This window comes from Pipistrellus kuhlii, unplaced genomic scaffold, assembly GCF_014108245.1.
Source record: "Pipistrellus kuhlii isolate mPipKuh1 unplaced genomic scaffold, mPipKuh1.p scaffold_m20_p_13, whole genome shotgun sequence".
NCBI classification, from domain to species: domain Eukaryota; kingdom Metazoa; phylum Chordata; class Mammalia; order Chiroptera; family Vespertilionidae; genus Pipistrellus; species Pipistrellus kuhlii.
In genome coordinates, this window is record NW_023425438.1 from 38,303,874 (window position 1) to 38,324,519 (window position 20,646).

Genomic DNA, 20,646 nt, shown 5'->3' on the forward strand with positions numbered 1-20,646 from the left:
CGTCAGCCTGCGGACTGAAAGGTCCCAAATTTGATTCTAGTCAAGGGCATTTACCTTGGTTGCAGGCACATCCCCAGTAGGGGGTGTGCAAGAGGCAGCTGATTGATAATTCTCTCTCACTGATGTTTCTAACTCTGTATCCCTCTCTCTCTGTAAAAAAATCAATAAAATATATTTAAAAAAAATAATTTTATTGATTTCAGAGAGGAAGTGAGAGGGAAAGAGAGATAGAAACATTAATCATAAGAGAGAATGATTGATTGGCTGCCTCCTTCATGTTCCATACTGGGGATCAAGCCTGTAACCTGGGTATGTGCCCCATGACTTCCTGGTTCATAGATTGATACACAGCCACTGAGCCATGCATGCCAGGCTCTTCAGGTTTTTTTGTTTTGTTTTTTAATGTTTTCTGTGCGTTGTTTTTTTATTCTGATTTTCACAGCCAGATGTTATGTGGGTGCCTCTTTCCAATTCTGGTGCTCTGGGCTGGTATGTTTGGTGTGGGTCAGAACTTCACACTCCTGAGGGGTAGCCTTTGCAGCTGAGATATCCCTCCAGAATCTCAGCCACCACAAAAAGCGAATGGGGCCAGCCGTTTTTGTGTTTCCACTCTTTCTACCAGTCTTGTTGTTGCTTCTTCTGTAAATCTGTGATTATAAGACTTCTCTTCATCTAATCTTCAATTGGTTATGCAGTTTGATCGTTCTTTATTTTAGTTTTAATTTCAGTTTGTTTCTGAGAGGGGATGTGTATATCTTTTACCTACTCTGCTACTATTTTGAATGTCTTCTCTTTTATTTCTGATTTTAATTGAGTCCTGTCTCTTTTTTTCTTGGTAAGTCTAGCTAAAGGTTTGTCAATTGTTTATCTTTTAAAAGAATCGTATCTTAATTTCATTGACTTTTTCAGTCTTTGGCATTTATTTCTGCCCTGATCTTTTTTATTTCCTTCCTTCTGCTAACTTGTGCTTTATCTTTTTCCTTCTTCGAGATATAAAGTTAGGTTACTGGAGACTTTTCTTGTCTCTTAATGTAGGCACTTTTTCCTATAAACTTCCCTCCTAGAACTGCTTTTATCGCATCCCATAAGTTTTGGGATACTTGTATTTCCATTTTCAGTTGTCTTGGGGGTATTTTCCCCCTCTTTTATTTTTCTTTGACCCATTAGTTGTTCAGCTCATTAATATGTTTTAATTTATTCATTTCTTGACCCTTTTTTTCTCACAAAATTTCATTACTCATATCCTTCTAAAGTTACTATGCAGTGTACATTATTTTCTTTTTGTTTTATTGAATTTAATACTTGATATTTCTACTTTTTTACTTTACAGTTCAGTTCTCATTCCATTCTATTTTCCAGCTCCTTATTTGAAGCTCACCAGTGGGTTTAGAATGGCAGTTAGTTGTAGTAAAAAGAGTTCATTAGAAAGCTAACGTGTCTGTTTTTGTCATTTACTCATTCTACAATTCTAGGAAAATATGTTTGTTACTCAAAATGTCATCTAAGGACCAATAATATTGGGTGTTACCTGGGAGCTAGTTAGAAATGCAGAATTTGAGATTCCACCCCAGACCTACTGAATTAGAATCTAAGATCTTTACATTGACCAACACTGTTAAATCATTATCATTGAAACTTAATTTTCCTATTTATAAAGTATAGCTAATATTTGCTGGCTGTACCAGTCATTTTGCTACCATATGTTTTGCCAGTTTACTTATTCTGTTTGTTTTTAATTAGAATGTAAGCTTTGTTTGTTTATTTGTTGCTCCTATTTTCTACATCTAGAATACTGACTGGCCCGTAGTAAACAAATTTTTTTTTTAATGAACAAATGAATGCATTTCTTGTCAAATATTGCCATTTCTATTGTATTCGTTTATTTTCCTTTGCCATTCAGAACTATTTTTATTTAGAATTATTTACTTTCTTCTGACAATACAAATATACTGCATTTCCATTGTTGCAGAAAGTTTGATGAGACAGCACTGCTTACACTTTTGTATTCCCTTTCCAATTCAGAACTTGTATTTGTACAATATAGGTCTGCTCATGTCTATCAGTAATTCCCTGTGCCATATAGAATTAAGTTCAAACTTCTTAGTGTAAGCTTTAGAGTTTACAGTTTCATATAGTTAAAAATACATGTCTTATTATGGGTATATTTATTAGCCGAGCCACTTAAACCCACTGCATGCATAGCATCCATCTGGGCCATATTGCATTGCCCTTGTAGGACTTGGGGAAAAGAGAAACCCATGAAAATAAGCTGATGATCCTTTGCTATGCCATGAAATAAAATATTTTGTTGTAATTGAGGAGTGTCATATCTTCTGCTAACATACATGACACAGTAAAAGGCTAACTTGTTAGCTTATAAATAGTGTGAAATCAAATCCCAGAGTAAACAGCATTTTCACATCACATTGAAAATTCTTTATAAATCACCTAAAAATCTGCATAATATTTCATCAAATGTCTATACTGACATTTTTAATCTATAATTCTGTTGTTGAGTATTTATGCATTAGATTGCTGCTTTAAATGTCTTTGTAATAATTATCTTTGAGTGTAAATATTTGTGTCTTTAATTGACTGCTAGAGCAGTGGTCGCCAACTGGTGGTCTGCGGACCACTGGTGATCCATAAGTTCTGAAAGGTTGGTGACCGCTGGTTTAAGAAAACCTTTGGAGCAGGGGTCACCAACTAGTGGTCCGCAGACTACTGGTGATCCTTGAGGTCCAAAAGGTAGGCAGCTGCTGTACTGGTGAATTCATGCACCAGTGGGGTCCCTCGGCCTGGCCTGAGGGATTGGCCGAAACCAACTCTCTGACATCCTGAGGGGTTCTGGATTGTGAGAGGCACAGGCCAGGCTGAGGGACCTTACCAATGCATGATCGGGGCCAGGGAGGGAACACAGAAGGTTGGCCAGTGAGGGAGGGGCCATGGGAGGGCTCTGGGGCATGTCTGACCCATCTTACTCAGTCCCAATTGGCTGGACCCCAGTAGCAGGCTAACCTACTGGTTGGGTGGTCAGTGCATGTCGTAGCAACTGGTCTACTGGTTAACTGTCTGCCTCCTGGTGGTCAGTGCATGTCAAAGTGACTGTTCAACCAGTCAACTATCTGCTCCTAAGTGGTCAGTGTATAATTAATAGCGAGCAATTGAGCGGCCTTAGCATATCATTAGCATATTACACTTTGATTGGTTGAACAGCCAATTGGATACTTTGCATATTAGACTTTTATTATATAGGATTTCTTTAGGATTCCTTTCTAGAATATAAAGTCCCAAGGAAGAAAAGCTTTCTTTCTTTTTTTCCCCCTTTTATACTAATGAATAGACTACACCCTAGACCAGTGGTCGGCAAACTCATTAGTCCACAGAGCCAAATATCAACAGTACAATGATTGAAATTTTTTTTTGAGAGCCACATTTTAAACTTAAACAACTTCTAACGGCACTTCAAAATAGACTCACCCAGGCCGTGGTATTTTGTGGAAGAGCCACAGTCAAGGGGCCAAAGAGCTGCATGTGGCTTGCGAGCAACAGTTTGCCGACCATGGCCCTAGACCAATGGAATCTCATTTTCTTATGGGGGTACAGGAACCAGTTTTTTTTTGGGTTTTTTTGGTGTGTTTTTTTAATCCTCACAGGACATGTTTTCATTGATTTTTTTTTTAGAGAGAAAGGGATAGGGAAGGAGGAAGAGAGAGAAAGGGGGAGGGGGGGAGAACATCCATAGGTTGCCTGTCGTATGCACCCCAACCAATGACTGAACCCACAACTTGGTTATGTGTCCTAACTGGGAATCGAACTCGTGACCTTTCAGTGTATGGAATATCATTCCAACCAACTGATCCAAACCAGCCAGGGCAAGAAATATTTTTCAATTAAAACAACATGTACCATTAACGAATTTCTTATTCTTTAGGAGATATTTCTAAAGGAGACATAAGTGAAATTACTCAATCCAACTTGAAAACTGACATCACTACCACTTCTGGAGACTCAGGCATTGGATCTCATTTACCCTTATCTTCTGAGGACTTTTCTCAATTGGCTGTAAGGTCTTCTGTGGAGAATACTATTGGTATACATACTGATAATCTCAACCAACGGGTATTGGCAAATGGTCATGTAACTGAAGAGACTCTACAAGCCTTAGCTGTTCCAAAACTAGCTGACCAGAAGGCTGAAATTTCAACAGTACCCTTTAGTTCCTACTCACTAAGAGAGAAGCCAAATATTTTCTACCCACAGGCCTTGAGAGACAATCATCAAATTGAAGAGGCTCTAAGAGATTCAGGTGTTATTGGATCAGTTGGCCAGAAGAGTGAGAAAACAACAGTACCTTCTAGTTCCTCTACAGTTAGAGAGAAAAACCTAGTTTTTTCTCAGCCACTGGTATCAGACAGTCTTCTAACTGAACAGGCTCTGAAAGGTTCATTTGTTCCTGGGCCAGCTGGTCAAGCCACTGCGATACCAACAGTATCCTCTACTTTATACTCACATGGAGAGAAGCCCCATGTTTTCTATCAACAGACGTTTCCAGGAAGTCATCTAACTGAGCAGGCTGTGAAAGTTTCTTTTGCTCCTGGATCCACAGAACAGAAAACAGGCATACCAATAGTATCCTCTACTTATTCACATAAAGAGAAGCCCGGTATTTTTTACCAGCAAGAGTTGCCAGACAGTCATCCAACTGAACAGTTTCAACAAGCTACAACTGTCTCTGGGTTTACTGACCAGAAGACTGGGATACCAACAGGAACCTCATCTTACTCACATGGAGAGAAGCCCTATATTTTCTATCAGCAGACATTGCCAGAAAGTCAACTAACTGAACAGGCTCTGAAAGTTTCAGCTGCTTCTGGACTTGTTGACAAGAAGGGTGTCACACCTACATTAACCTCTACTTCTTCCTCACAGAGAGATAAGCCCAGTATTATCTATCAACAGGAGCTGCCAGTTGGTCATTTAACAAAAGAGGCTCCTTTATCTAAAGAGGCTCAGAAATTTTTCGCTGTTCCTGGACTAGCTCAGCAGAAGACTGGGATACCAACAGCACCCCCTACTTCCTACTCACCTAAAGGCAATACCAGTTTTTTCTATCAGCAGAAGTTGCCAGACAGTCATCTAACTGAACAGGCTCAGAGAATTTCATCTATTCCTGGTCAAATTGATCAGAACACTGGGATACAAACAGTACCATCTAGTGCCTACTCACCTAGAGAGAAACCCACTATTTTTTACCAACAGGCATTACCAGATAGTCATCCGACTGAAAAGTCTCTGAAAGTTTCATCTCCTATACAAGGTGACCAGAAGACTGGTATATTAACAGTACCCTCTAGTTCCTACTCACAGAGAGAGAAGCCCATTCTTTCTTATCCACAGGCCTTACCAGGCACTCATTTATCTGAAGAGGCCCTGAAAGTTTCCCCCATTTCTGGACCAGCTGACCAGAATCCTGGGATACGAACATTATCCTCTACTTCATTTCCACATAGAGAGAAGCATATTATCATCTCACCACAGGCCTTGCCAGATAGTCACCTACTTGAAGAGGCTCTGAAGGTTTCAACTGTTACTGGACCAGCTAACCAGAAAACTGGGTTGCCATCAGAACCTCCTACTTCCTACTCAAATAGAGAAAAGCCTATTGTTTTCTACCCACAGGGCTTGACAGAGAATAATTTTTTTGAAGAGGCTCTGAAAGTTTCAGCTGTTTCTGGACCAGCTGACCAGAAGACTGGGTTGCCATTAGAACCTTCTAGTTTCTCCTTACCAGGAGAAGAGTCCAGTATTTCCTACCAACAAGGGTTGCCAGATAGTCATCTTACTGAAAAGGCTCTGAAAGTCTCAGCTATTCCTGGAACAGGTCATCAGAATCCTGTGATACCAACAGTATCTCCAAATTCCTACTCACTTGGAGGGAAGCCCATTATTTTTTACCAACAGGCTTTACCAGATAGACATGTCACAGAAGAGGCTCTGAATGTTTCTACTTCTGGACCAGCTGACCAGAAGACTGGGTTACCTGTAGAATCCTCTACTTCCCACTCTCATAGAGAAAAGCCCTTTCTTTTCTACCCACAGGCCTTGCCCGATGGTCAGCTAACTGAAGAAACTCTGAAAGTTTCAGCTGTTTCTCTCCCAGGTTACCAGAAGACCGGAATACCAGCAGTGACCTCTGCTTCCTACTCAAGTAAAGAAAAGCCCATTGTTTTTTACCAACAGGCCTTGCCCAACAGTCCGCTAACTCTAGAGGCTCTGAAAGTTTCAGCTGTTCCTGAACCAGCTAACCAGAATACCAGAAAGCCAACAGAAATATCTGCTTCTTACTCACAGAAAGAAAAGCCTGTTATTTCTTACCAACAGGAATTGTTAGGTAGTCATCTAACTGAAGAGGCTCTGAAAGTTTCAGGTGTTCCTGGATTAGCTGACCAGAAAACTGGGATACCTACAGTATCATCAGTTTCCTATTCATATGGAGAGAAGCCCATCATTTCTTACCAGCAAGATCTTACTTTAGAGGCTTTAAAAGTTTTAGGGGTTTCTGGACCAGCTGAGCAGAAAACTGGGATACCAATAGTAACTTCTACTTTCTCACTTGGAGAGAAGCCTATCGTTTCTTATCAGCAAGAATTGCCAAATCATAATGAAGATGCTTCAAAACTTTTAGCAATTTCTGGATCAGTTGACCAGAAGACTGGTATACGAATTGTGCCCTCTTCTTCCTACTTATATGGAGAAAGCCCCATCATTTCTTACCAGGAGTTTCCAGATATTACTGAAAAAACTTTGAAAGTTTCAGCTTTTCCTGGACCAACTGACCAGAAGACTGGGATACGAATAATCCCCTCAGGTTCCTCCTCATATAGAGAGAAGGGCAATATTTTTTATCAGCAGGAGTTGCCAGGTATTACTGAGGAAGCTTTAAAAGTTTTTACTCTTCCTGAACCAGTTGACCAGAAGACTGAGATACCAGAAGGATCTTCAAGTTCTAATTCACATAAAGAGAAACCTAGGATTTCAACTGTGATTTTACCAGATGACCAGAAAACTGAGCTTCCAACAGCTCACCTCATTTCCTACGCACAGATAGAGAAACCCAAGAATTTAGCTGTGGTTGGACCAGAAGGCCGGCAGACTTCATTACTGACAGTTTTTGGTGATTCTTATTCTGAGAAAGTAAAGCCCAGTATTTTCTTTAAACAGCATTTGCTAAATAGACAACATAGTGAAGATAGTCAGAAGATCTCATCTGTTCCTGAATCAACTGACGTGAATTCTAGAGTACCAATACATCTTCCTAGTTCCGATTCACACAGAGAAAACTCTAATATTGTCTATCCTCAGGAATTGTCAGACAAACATCTAAATGCTCCTCATTTTTTTTCACACAGAGAAAAACAAAATAAATTCTATGAACAGGATTTGCCAGATAGACATCTGACTAAAGATGCCCTGAAGTTCTCAAGTGGTCTTGGGCAAGCTGATCAGATTACTGGATTATCAGCAGTTTACCCTGGTACTTATTCACATAGTGATAGGCACAAACTTGTTTCAGACCATGTCCAAAGGCCTATAGATCATTTGGATTCTTCTAACTCTAGTATTATCTCAAACAATATGCCCTTAAATTCTCAAGCTGATGGTAGAGTTGTAATAAATAAGCCAGAACCTTCAGGCTTTGAAGATACTGGCTCTGAGGAATTCCAGGGTACAGATAATGGTTCTAAAACTCTTAAAGAGATTCGGACACTTTTAATGGAGGCAGAAAATATAGCACTGAAACGATGCAATTTTCCTGCTCCCCTTGTACCATTCAGAGATGTTAATGACATTTCATGTATTCAATCTAAGAAGGTTGTTTGCTTCAAAGAACCCTCTATAACTGATGAACCTAATATTGATTTGCCTCAGAGAAAACCATTCATAGAAGAAAATCCAAACAAATACCTACAGAAGAATATTAGTACACAGACAAATCTGAAATGCCAAGGAGGCATTGAAAATTGGGAGTTTGTTAGGTCAACTACAGTTAGAAATCCTCTACAGGAAGCAGAAATCAAAGCCAGAATGTCATTGGATGAAACCCTTCGGCAATATAAAGCAGCCAGATCTGTAATGAGATCTGAACCTGAAGGGTGCAGTGGAACCCTCGGGAATAAAATTCTTATCCCTATGATGACTCTCATAAAAAGCGATTCAAGTAGTGATGTAAGTTCCTGCTCGTGGGAAAGTAATTCCTTTGAATCCGTTTCTGATGTTCTTCTAAACTTGTTTCCATATTCTTCACCGAAGACGAGCATGACAGATAGCAGAGAGGAAGAATGTGTGTCAGAGAGTGATGAAGGGCGTGGTAGTAGTGTGGATTCACTGGCTGCACACGTGAAAAACCTTCTGAAATGTGAATCCTCATTGAATCATGCTAAACAAATTCTCAGAAATGCAGAGGAAGAGGAATCCCGGGTACGAGCACGAGGTAGGAACTGATTATTTGTTATAAAGGCAGATGAAGCTTATAAACGATGTAGTTTAATAATTTATTCAAAGTTAAGTATTTGACATTCTAAATTTATTTTCTTGTAGAACTGTTAGGATGATTGAATTTTCTACTGCAATCCAGAATAAGCCTATTTAAACCAATAATACAGCTAAATCACAAGATTAATAGTTCTAGTCTGAGTTTAGGGACTTAGGAAAAGTTTGTTCTGATGTCAGAAAGAGAGGAGAGAAAGTAGAGAGCTTGAGTTTCTTAACTCCCAAAGTGATCTCATGTTTTCCCTAATCCTCCCATGATAGTATCCTTATTTTGGAGGCAGAAAAAAACAACCCAGCCGAAACTGGATTGGCTCAGTGGTAGAGCGTCGGTCTGCGGACTGAAAGGTCCCAGGTTGGATTCCGGTCAAGGGCATGTACATTGGTTGCGGGCATATCCCCAGTAAGGGGTGTGCAAGAGGCAGCTGGTCGATGTTTCTCTCTCATCCATGTTTCTAGCTCTCTGTCTCTCTCCCTTCCTCTCTGTACAAAATCAATAAAATATATTTATTTAAAAAAAAGGAAAAAAAAGAAAAGATGATCAACACTATTAGTCATTAGGGTATTGCAAATCAAAACCATGATGCCGCATCACACCCATTAGAATGACTAAAATTAAAAAAAACAAAACAAAAACAGTTCTGCTTTAAACCACTGTATAATAAAACTACATGTACTTTCTCATCCCCTTTGATAATAAAATTCTAGGAGCAGATCTCAGGTAGACATTGGGAAAAACTAATCAAGGTATTTCACACTAGAACTTGGCTTAGAGGTTGAAAGTGAATATTTATTAATCCCTTTAATCTCTAATAAAATTCCATTAAAAAAGAAAATATTCAGGACAATGTGGGGAGTTTATTTGGAAGGGTAACTTACAAGTAATCCAGACTTAACTGGGAATCTTTTGTTGAGATGAACTGCATAAGCCAGCCATTCCTTTTATCACTTAAGCACATTTTGATTTGCTAAAAAACTCCCCAAGTTTTATTTATTTTAAAATATCAGCTCTTGTGGAAGTGGCAGAAACTGTAGCAGGAGCTAATGGGTAAGGCAAAGGGACTGTTCTCATGAAAAGAAAATTGGAATAAAAATGATTGCCATATTAAAGTGGCCTCGTTGGAGAAAAATCTGTAGAATGTGCTTTTAAAGAAATCAGACTCTTCAATGAAATGATCTCTCTAGAACTTCTAATAGTTTGTCATATAATTTAGACCACATACTTTTTGCTAAGCATGTGGGAACCATTAATTTAGGTATAATGATGATCTTTTGTGCTATTATAATTACTGAAAAATTCTCACTTTTGCATTGTATTATCTCAAGTGTTTTTATGCTTTCTCTTTAGCCTGGAATCTGAAGTTTAATATGGCTCGTGAGTGTGACTACTCCATTTCAGAATTAAATGAAGATGACAGGAGAAAAGTAGAAGAGATCAAAGCAAAGTTGTTTGGTCATGAGAGAACTGACTTATCCAAGGTATAAAAGAAATCTAGAAATGAAAAGAGAAAATGTGAAAAAAGAGTAATAGAATTTGGATCTCTTATTTAGGCAATGATGACTCTAGCTGAGTCACTGATAGTCTTTGGTTTAAAGCACATGTGTCAAACACAAGGCCCGCAGGCCAAATCCTTGATAGCATGTGAGTTGGTTAACAGCACTGTTAAGGAAAAGATTGTTCCACTCATTTTAAATTCACATTTCTGGTTAACATTGTCAGTTTATGACTGTTCAGTAAACCATTCGGCCCGCGATTTAGGCTGGATTTTAGATTTTGGCCCCTTCTCTGATTGAGTTCGACACCCCTAGTTTAAAGTGTTAAGTTTCTTCTTCAAAAGATTAAGGATTAGATTCTGTAGGTTTTGATTTATTTCAAATTGATCTATTGAAAAAATTTACCTCCTTTGGAAAAATAAAGAGGGTTTCTTTTATCAATATACTAGAGGCCTGATGCACAGAATTCATGCACGGAGTGGGGGACAGTGTCCCTCAGCCCTGCCTGCACCCTCTCCAATCTGGGACGCCCTAGGGGGATGCCTGACTGCCTGTTTAGGCCCGATCCCTGGTGGTTTAGGCCTGATTGCCACTAACCGCCTCTGCCTTGGCCCTGCCACATGGGTTTGTCCAGAAGGATGTCTGGAAGGTCTTCTGGAAGATGTCCTGTCTAATTAGCATATTACCCTTTTATTAGTATAGATTGTTGTCACTCTTATTTCTCTTGAAGGTAATATCTTGAGATGCCGATAAAGTCCAGCTATTTTCAGATGTATATCCTCTGCTTAGGAACACAGAGCTATAGTAGTCTATGTATAAATCACTTTCTTTTTAATAGTACTTATTTTCCTTCTACTGTGAACTGTTTCATGATTAAGAATATATATATAAAACATGTATGTAAGGAATAAAGTGAAATTAATTCATATACATCAGCCATTCAGCTTGAGAAATAGAATGTTACCAAATGACACTGAAGTCCTGTGTATACCCTTCTCCAATTATAACTCCTTTACTACTTTTCCTACGTGTTTACTGCTGTTCAGAATAGTTTTTAGTTCTGTAATATATGTAATTAACATGATATATATTCTTATGAGAATTGTTTTTCATATAATCTTAGTTTTTTTTTAAATTCTTCTATGTAGGTATAGTTTATTTTTTATTTCTGTAAGTAGTTCAGTGTGTGAAATTGTCAGTTTATTCTCTTGTTGATGGAGCATTTGGTATGCTATTATGAGTATTAATAGGGTGTAATAATACCTGTCATATGGAGTTTGGGTATGGCTTACAGGAAATAATGTCATAAAATGCTTAGTAGGCTGTGTGATATCTAATTAGTGTTCAGTAATTGTCAGCTCTTATTATTATTAAATCTGCAGAAGTCAATATAGCTATCATATGTGTAGATTTTTTTTAAAATCCTCACCCAAGAATATTTTTTCAATAATCAATTTTTTCAATATTGATTTTTAGAGCAAGAAGGGAACATTGAAGTGAAAGAGAAACAATGATCTGTTGCCTCCTATATGTGCCGTGGGGGATTGAACCCACAACCTAGATATGTTTCCTGATTGGGAATTAAACTTGCAATTTTCAGGTGTAGGGGATAATGCTCCAACCAATTGAGCCACCCAGCCAAGCCAGGGGTCCTCAAACTTTTTAAAGTGGGGGCCAGATCACGGTCCCTCAGAGAGCTGGAGGGCCGGACTATATGAACTACTAATTCCTACTGTAACACCTCGGCTGCACTCACTGCCCAAAAAACCGGAGGGCCGGATCAGACTCCTCTGCGGGCCGCAGTTTGAAGACCCCTGGGCCTTAGACAATTTACTTTTAAAGCAGTTATTGATATAGCTGTTTAGTATCTTACACATTTATTACTGTTTTCTACTTCTTGCCCTTGTTCTTCTGGTTTTGTCTTGCACTCTTTCTGCCTTTTGTGGTTTTTAAAATTTATTTATTTTATTATTATTTTTAATAAGTCTTTATTGTTCAGATTGTTTCAATTGTTCCTCTTTTTTCCCTCCATAGCTCCCCTCCACCAGGGTCCTACCTCACTCTCTGCCCTTTTCCCACCCTCCACTGTCCTCATCCATAGGTGTACAATTTTTGTTTAGTCTCTTTCCGCACCCCCACCCCCTTTTCCTTGAGAATCATCAGTCCATTCCCTTTCTATACCTCTGATTCTATTATATTCACTAGTTACCGTATTTTTCGGACCATAAGACGCACTTTTTTCCCCCCAGAAGTGGGGGGGAAAAGTCCCTGCGTCTTATGGTCCAAATATAGCCTACACATATACTTTTAAAAAAAAAAAAGTTTTTTTACTTGTCCGGCTCTGTGTGGTCTCTGTGTGCTTGCCCGGCTCTAAAATGGTTCTAAATGCTGCTGTTTACTTTACAGGGTTGATTACATGTGTTTATGACTGTGATGTTGGGTTTTAATGCACATAAAATATTTTAGGACACTATTTGTTTCAGAATATTTTTTTCTTCATTTCCCTTCTCTAAAAACTGGTGCGTCTTATGGTCCGGAGCGTCTTATGGTCCAAAAAATACGGTAATACTGTTCATCAGATTTTTTAATTCCCTTGATTTTTAGATTCACTTGTTGATAGTTATGTATTTGTTGTTCATAATTATTTTCTTTATCTTCTTCTTAAGGAATACTTTTCAGCATTTCATATAATTCTGGTTTGGTGGTGATGAACTCCTTTAGCCTTTTTTTTTATTTGTGAAGCTCTTTATCTGGTCTTTAATTCTGAATGATAGCTTTGCTGGGTAGAGTAATCTTGGTTGTAGGTTCTTGCTATTCATCACTCTGAATATTTCTTGCCAATCCCGTCTGGCCTGCGTGGTTTCTGTTGAGAAATCAGCTGACAATCATATGGGTGCTCCCTTGTAGGTAACTAACTGTTTTTCTCTTGCTGCTTTTAATATTCTCTTTGTTTTTTGCTCTTGGCATTTTAATTATGATGTGTCTTGGTGTGGTCCTCTTTGGATTCCTTTTGTTTTGGGTTCTGTGCGCTTCCTGGACTTGTAAACCTATTTCTTTCACCAGGTGGGAGAAGTTTTCTGTCACTATTTCTTCCAATAGGTTTTCAGTATCTTGCTCTCTCTCTTCTTCTGGGACCCCATAATTGTGATGATGTTTCTCTTGAAGTTGTCCCAGAGACTTCTTACACTATCTTCAACTTTCTGGATTTCTCTTCTTACCTCTGCAGAGGAATGTCCTTTGCCTCTTTGTATTCCAAATCTTTGACTTGTTTCTTGCGATATTCTGGTCTGTTTTTAGGTCTCTGTAGAATATTGTTTATTTCAGTCAGTGTATGCTTAATTTCTAGTTGATCCCTTTTCATATTCTCATAGGTCTCATTTAATTTAATTTATCAGCCTTTTCTAGGAAATTCTTGAAAAACCTTACAACTATGGTTTTGAACTCTATATCCATTCTTTTGCTTTCCTCCATTTTCTTCATTTGTGGCCTGCCTCTTTGTCTCTGCATTTTAGCTGCTTCTCTGAGTTGATGGAGTATCTTTGCGTGCTAGGTGTTCTCGCAGGACCCAGTAGCTCAGCCTCCCCAATTACCTGAGGTGGACAGACATGATGCAGCCCTTTGTGGGCTGTGTGTGCAGTCTTGTTGTAGTTAAGCCTTGCTTGTTGTTGGTATCACTGGGGAGAGTTTTATCTCCAAGCCAATTGGCTGTGAGGATCAGCAGTGTCTCAGCTAGGAGGGCTTCTGTGCTCAACTTGGATGGGGCCGAGTCTTGGGCTGGCTCAGACAAGTTTTTGTGTCCCGCCAGCCCCACCCTAAGAGGGTCCTGTTCACCGAGACCTGCAGCTGTGGCTGCTGGCCATGCATACCTCTGAGAGAGTTTTGCCTGCTCCCTGACAGTCCAATTTCTATCTGACTGGAGGTGGCTATCAGTGTAATAGGGAGGTTTTGTTTTCCTCCCGAACAAGAAAGCTAGCCGCACGTTAGCTGCCCGCCCTCTCTGCACGCTGCCAGTAAGCCAGCAGTGTATTTGGCGGCCGCCCTTTCTGCACGCACAGATCTCTGCACCTCCACAGCTCCTGAGGCTCAGTGTCCTATCTCTTCGCTTCCTACTTGGTAGAGCTTCCACTCAGTCAGCCTTCTGGTGGTTCTGGACGATGTTTGCTCTGTTTTCCAGTTGTACTTTTAAAATTGTGAGGTAGGCTACATTTAGATGTTTACCTTATCCTGCCATCTTGGTTTCCGGAAACACAATTCTATAGTCCAGTTCAAGCATGGCAGCAATATTCACTTGTTAGCTGTGTCGGCGCCAGGGTTGTGGAAGCTGTGAACAACAAGAGAGACTAGCTATGCAGACCTGTGCGCAGGAAACCTATATTCACTATGTAGTTGTGGGGTAAATCTAGAATTATTCCAAAATAAAAAATTTTGTTTTTAAAAATGTAATTAACAACTCTGGCCAATTATGTTCAGTGGTAAGAGCATCAGCCCAAGGACTGGTTTTTTATTTTTTATTTTTAAAAATATATATATTTTATTGATTTCATAGAGAAGAGAGAGGGAGAGAATGATAGAAACATCAATGATGAGAGAATTATTGATCAGCTGCCTTCTGCACATCCTCTACTGGAGATCAAGCCTGCAACCTGGGCTTGTGCTCTTAACCAGAATCAAACCTGGGACCTTTCAGACTGCAGGCCAATGCTCTTTCAAGTGAGCTAAACTGGCTAGGGTTCTTTGTGGTTTTAATTGAGTATTTTATGATTACATTTTCTCTCATTTTTTAGGATGTCAGTTATATACATATTTCCTACATTTTCAATGATTGCCTTAGAATTTGTATCACATACCTACGACTACATCAATTTCAAATAACACTGTACCACACTCACTTCACAGGTAGTGTGCTATCTTCTAATAAAATAATCCTAATTCTTCCTGTCATTCATTTTATACAATCACACGCACACATGCATGCATGCACACACATGTATGTACCGGTTCATACATGCATACATAGCAATGTTTCAAACTATTTTTTTTGGATCAGCTTGGTTTTATTTGTTTTTTTACCTTCAGTTATTCTTACTTTGATGTTCTTTCTTTATGTAGATCTGAGTTTTTGACATATATTTTTCTCAGTTAAGTTTTTCTGTTAATATTTGTTGCATCTACTGGCATAAATTTCCTCAATTTTAATTTGTCTAAGAAAGTCTTATTTCTCTTTCAGTTTGAAGGGTATAGAATTCTAAGTTGGTGGGATTTTTCTCTCTCAACATTTTAGATCCTTTATTGTTTTCTTGCTTGCATGATGTCTATAGAAAAGTCAAATGTAATTTTTTTTTTGCTTTTTCTGTAGGTAAAGTGTTTTATCCCTCTGGCTTATTTTAAGATATTTTTTTTGTTTGTTTGCTTTTCTTTACTTTGAAAATGTTATGTCTAGGTATAGTATTTCTGGTTTTGTGGGAGAGGGAGTGTTTTGCTTTGTTTTGGGCGGGTTTTTTTGTTTGTTTTCTTTTTGGCATTTTTGTTGTTAATGTATTAATATCTTGTCCTGGAGTCCTTTGATGTTTTGGTCTGGGTTTTTCTTTCTTTTACATTTTAGTTTTGGAGGTTTCTCTTGAACTATCCTGAAGCTCAAGATTCTAGCCTTGGCCATGTGCAGTCTACTAAAGAATCTATCAAAGCATTCTTCATTTCTGTTAGTGTTTTTTTTATCTCTAGTATTTCTTTTTCATTCTTCCTTAGGATATAGTCTTCTGCTTACATTGTGTTTGTGTTCTTGCATGTGATTTACTTTATCCACTAGAGCCCTTAGCATATTAATCATAGTTATTTTATAAGTACCATGCGCTAACCGATTGCACCACTGGAGCCCCTAATCATAGTTATTTTAAATTCCTTGTTTGGTAATCACAATATTCCTACTATATCTAGTTATATGCTTGCTCTCTCTTCAGGTTTGTTTCTTTCTTTCTTTCTTTCTTTCTTTCTTTCTTTCTTTCTTTGTAGTATGTTGTATTGTATAGTCTGTAGCTGGCATATTAAATAAAAAATATTCAGATTATAATCTCTTGAATGTAGGCACATACTACCCACATGGGATAGGCAGGTAGCTTTCTCAGCATCAGAGCTTCCACTTTGAGGAACTGAAAAACCTCCAAGGTTATTTTGATTAAAGGCATAGTTTTAACACAGTTACACAAAGGAAGTAGTGTCACAAGAGTTATTACTTACAAATCTCAGAAGCCTGGGTGAGTGGACAGGTTGAGGGATGAACAGTCCGTCTCATGAGCAGGGTAGCAAGCACTAACTACTTATAAGATGGTTGAATGGCTGTCAGTGACTTTTCACACACTCAGTTCTAAGTGGTTATTTTTAAAGGTGGCTTGGAAAAAGCAAAGAGGGAATTTCTGACAGGAATCCTAAATTCAGGGCTTTATCTAACTTATATGCTCTGGGTGTGAACAGGGTTGTCATACTGTAAAATATCTAGGCAGCAACTCAAAATAGCTGTTTTCTCATCACAATTGACCCTGTGATGCCTAGGCATTAGTGTTTAGGGAAAATCAAGGGCACTGTCTAGATGGTGCAGATATCAACAGCCATTGGCAGGGCTTTGGTCACCTAGCATATGAAACATTTGAGTAAGCAAAAATGCCAATCAAGAACATCAATAGATAAATGATAGTTTGAAATTCTATTCATAACCATCCCCTCATTTATTGGGGTGCAGCCAAGAAAATAAATCAAGGCCCATGGAAAAGGTAGGTATTTGATTTAAAAACTTGGGTGAGATTATGGAATATTGGTACCTGTTGGGCCACCTTTTGTAGATTTATTTTGTCCAGAATTATTATTATAGATGCAGCAGGTGATATAGAACATATACCTCTTTCCTTGACCAATAAATAACTTAAAGCTAAATGGTTATCCAAATCCATCTGCACTAAAAAATCATGTTTCCCTGGCTGGTGTGCCTTTTAAGTAGGAGCTTTGTCTCATACAATGAAAGGTCACGGGCTTGATTCCCATACAGGGCATATACCCTAGGTTTTGAACTCGATCCTTGGCCCTGGTCATAGTTTGTGTGGGAGGCAGCCAATTAATGTTTCTCATTTCTCTCATTTCCCCTCAACTCTCTATTTCCCTCCATCCCTCACTTCCTACCCCTTTCTCTAAAAAATCAGTGGGAAATGTCCTTGGGTGAGGATTTTTGAAAAAATGAATCGTATAATCATGTTATTGCATTGTGCTTTGGTGTACAGCTTAATATTTTCAGCCAATGTAGTTGACAGGTTGGTGTTTGCCTTAATAATTTGTTCTTATGTATCTGTTGTGGTGATGTGTAATCCAGTTCCTGTGAGGGATAGTAGCAGACCTACTTCCAAACATAATGGGGATGAATACCACAAACTCTTTATGTGAAGGGCAGAATAAGAGATGGACTGAGGGTCCTGTTTAGTGATTTATGTAAGCCCCAGAGAGACTAAAGTACATTGGTATGAACATATAGAACTCTATGGGGTTGGCAAAGAGGTTGAGGGGAAGAGAAGTACACATGTGAGAAATCACGAATGTATAATGGACCCAGGGTGCTAGACACAGTGGTCACTAACTGTGTGATTGGGGAAACTGATATAATTTTGGGTTTCTCCTGGGTGACTGGGCTGTGAGGCTCAATACTGTAGGGGTTGTGCTCCTTGGGATAAGGCATAGGTCATATTCTTTCTTGTGATGGTGCCTGGGCAGATATGGAGGATTATAAAGGGCACGTGGGGGTTCCTGCTATGTCTTGCCATGTTCCTTGTATGGCAAGTGTACTGCATGGAAGCAGTTGAGTATTTGGACAAGCTGCAAAGTTACATGGGGTGCCTTCTGTTGGGCAAATGGGGGCAGTGTTAAAAAAATCAGTCAAGTAGACTACTAACTTGGGGAAAAGATTTTGTTGACCCTGATAACATTCCCAACAATTACAGTGGTCCCAAAAAATGAGCTATGGTTTTAGCCCATTGTATAAAAATATTAGGCTCACTGTGATCTACTGAAGTCATACCTTGACACAAGGTTTGAAGAGTAAAAGAAAAAAAAAAAAAATAAGGACTATTTGGGGGCTTGAATGGGAGGATTGTAGAGCTCTGAAGGGTGACAGTGGGAACGGGTTTCCTTGGGGTGGTGTAGTCAGGTGACCCTGTTGATATGATCCTGGAGGCTATGTGTGAAGGTGCTGTGGTGATGGTAGCATCTGCAGCTGGGGGGGATGGTTCCTCCCAACAGAAATTCACTAATCCCACCCCAGTAGGATGTATAATGTGGACCAAGCTGATGGGTATGGTGAGAATGAGAAACTAAGTGAATGCTTTAAAGGAGCCCCGATAAGGTTCTGAGACTCAACACATATCTAGATCTTCTAAAGCTCAAAGATCAGTGAAGAGCAGCCTAGCAGTCATAGTACCACCTCACTCAGCATGCCTATAGTGATAAGCAGGCCTTGAAGTAAACATACTTAATTCTGCAAAATGCCACTGAAGGGGAATGTGAGTAGGGGATTTAGATAATCAGCATTTAGTTCAACAAGTCCTATTCAGTCTTTGCCATCATCAGCTGCTGTATGTTCCTTGGCGTCATCTGTGTGGTAGTGAAAGGTTGTGGAGGTAGCATTCAGGATGAATTTTTTTCCTGTGGTTGTGTGGGCTTGGTTCTTGTCATCTCTCAGATTGTCTGTCATGTCCTGCGCTGTCATGTGCTGGGGCGTTGTCATTATCAGTGTTGTTGCAAGTGGAGGGAGCTACCCCAGGGTGTTGCTCCTCCAGGTAACCACCAAGGAGGGGAACTGAGGGCCCAAGGGGCCTAACAGAGTTGCATAGATTTGAGATGCCTCAATTGGAATTTGCTTGCACCATTGGGAGTATCGACTAGTCGCACAGATTCTCAGTACATTTGGAGTGCGCCTTGTAAATAATTAGGTAGTGCTGTTCTCCAAGGCATAGGAGGGTTCCATCCATAAATAGTAAAGATTAGGGGCACATGTGTAGCTTTGGCGTAAAGAAAATCCATATATATATATATATGAACTAGGTGGCGTTATGACCGAACTGGCAGCCAATCACCATGAAGTGCATGAAGCACCTCTCAGTCCCCCATCCCTTGAGCCGCTCACTATGAGGTGGTGCTGGTGCCGGGGTGGGACTGGAGTCTGTTGAGTGGAGGTGACGGGCTACTTCGAGGAGCAGTCACCCAGGCAACAGTGAGTTTTGTGAAGCAGTCGTGGGGCCAGGGAGCCTTGCAGAAGGAGAGCTCTGCATAGAACAGAGGTGCCTTCAGGTGTTTGAGGGGGAAAAGGCCTTTGCCCTAAAGCCACACAACTCCAATTTCTCCTATCCCCTGAATCTGCCTGGACTTCTGAGAAAGTCCATACTATGGGCCCAGGCTGGTTGCAGCCAGCTGATTCTTGCTCAGGGTGCCAGTGGAGCAGGAGAGAGCTACAAGGAATTGGATGGTAGGGCTAGTCCTCGATTCGGGAAAAATGGCATCCATCTGTGGACAGTATGGGAGAGGAACTCAGGGAGGGACCTTGGTGGCTGTTCTTTCAGCCTTCTCCCTGAAGCCACACAACCCAGTGTCTCTCTGTATGACTTCTCTCTGTATCATTCTAGAGCACATGTGTCAAACACAAGGCCCGCGGGCCAAATCCGTCCCGCCAGGCCTTGCAATGTGGCCCGCACCGCGCTGTCATCACTGCACTTCACTGCGTTTCCATCACAATGACAGGTTATGACTGTTCAGTAAACCATTCGGCCTGCGATTTAGGCTGGATTTTAGATTTTGGCCCCTTCTCTGATTGAGTTCGACACCCCTAGTCTAGAGTGTCCAGAGCGAGTATCTGTGAATGAGATTTGTGCCTTGGCCCTTAAGTCTGGGATTTTAGCAGACTTCTGTCCCTGTAATCCCCACTGGTTTTCACTGCCAGGTGTTATGTCCTCTTTGAGCTCTTGTCCGCCAGGCTGAGGAACATGGCGTGCTGTTGAGACCCCTTGCTCCTTTCGGAAAGATCTTTGCAGCTGAGAGATATCCCTCTGGATTCTCAACTGCCACATGTGGATGCAGGGCTAGTCCTTTTCATGTCTCTGCCCTTCTTGCTAGTCTTGATGTGGCTTCTCTATAAATCCTTGGTTATAAAACTTCTGTTCATCTAGTCTTCAGTAGGTTATTCAGGTTTATTTTTCTATAATTAAATTGTAATTCTGATTTGGTCCTGGGAAAAGGTGAGTGTAGCTTCTACCTGCTCTACCACCATCTTATAACTTATCTAAAGTGTTAGTTTTGTCCAGCTGGTATTCAATTAACTTACTGGTTTTCTAAAAAAAAAAAAAAAAAAAAAAAAAAGTTTTTTAAATATCTTTAGATTCACATGCAGTAGCAAGAAATAATATGGAAGGTCACTTTTACCTTTTACCCAGTTTCTACCAATGGTAACATCTTGCAAATCTGTAATAACATATTGCAATCAGTATATTGGGCAGTGACATAATCAAGATACCTAACATTTATATCAACATAAAGTGACCTTTTTGTTGCCCTAATAACTACATCCATTTTTCCCTT

The 20,646-nt window shown here is 39.7% G+C and overlaps 1 protein-coding gene across 5 annotated transcripts in view; it reads left to right on the forward strand.

Moving 5' to 3' along the window:
- The window catches only part of ALMS1 (ALMS1 centrosome and basal body associated protein), a 131,449-nt gene that overhangs the window by 41,465 nt on the left and 69,338 nt on the right, over window positions 1–20,646 (forward strand). For 4 of the 5 annotated variants that reach the window (XM_045580907.1, XM_045580904.1, XM_045580905.1 and 1 more), the window contains 2 exons: window positions 3,935–8,494; window positions 9,899–10,029. In XM_045580907.1, coding sequence (XP_045436863.1) covers window positions 3,935–8,494; window positions 9,899–10,029 — 4,691 coding nt within the window. The remainder of the gene's footprint in view (window positions 1–3,934; window positions 8,495–9,898; window positions 10,030–20,646) is intronic. The other variant, XM_045580908.1, reaches the window with a different exon arrangement.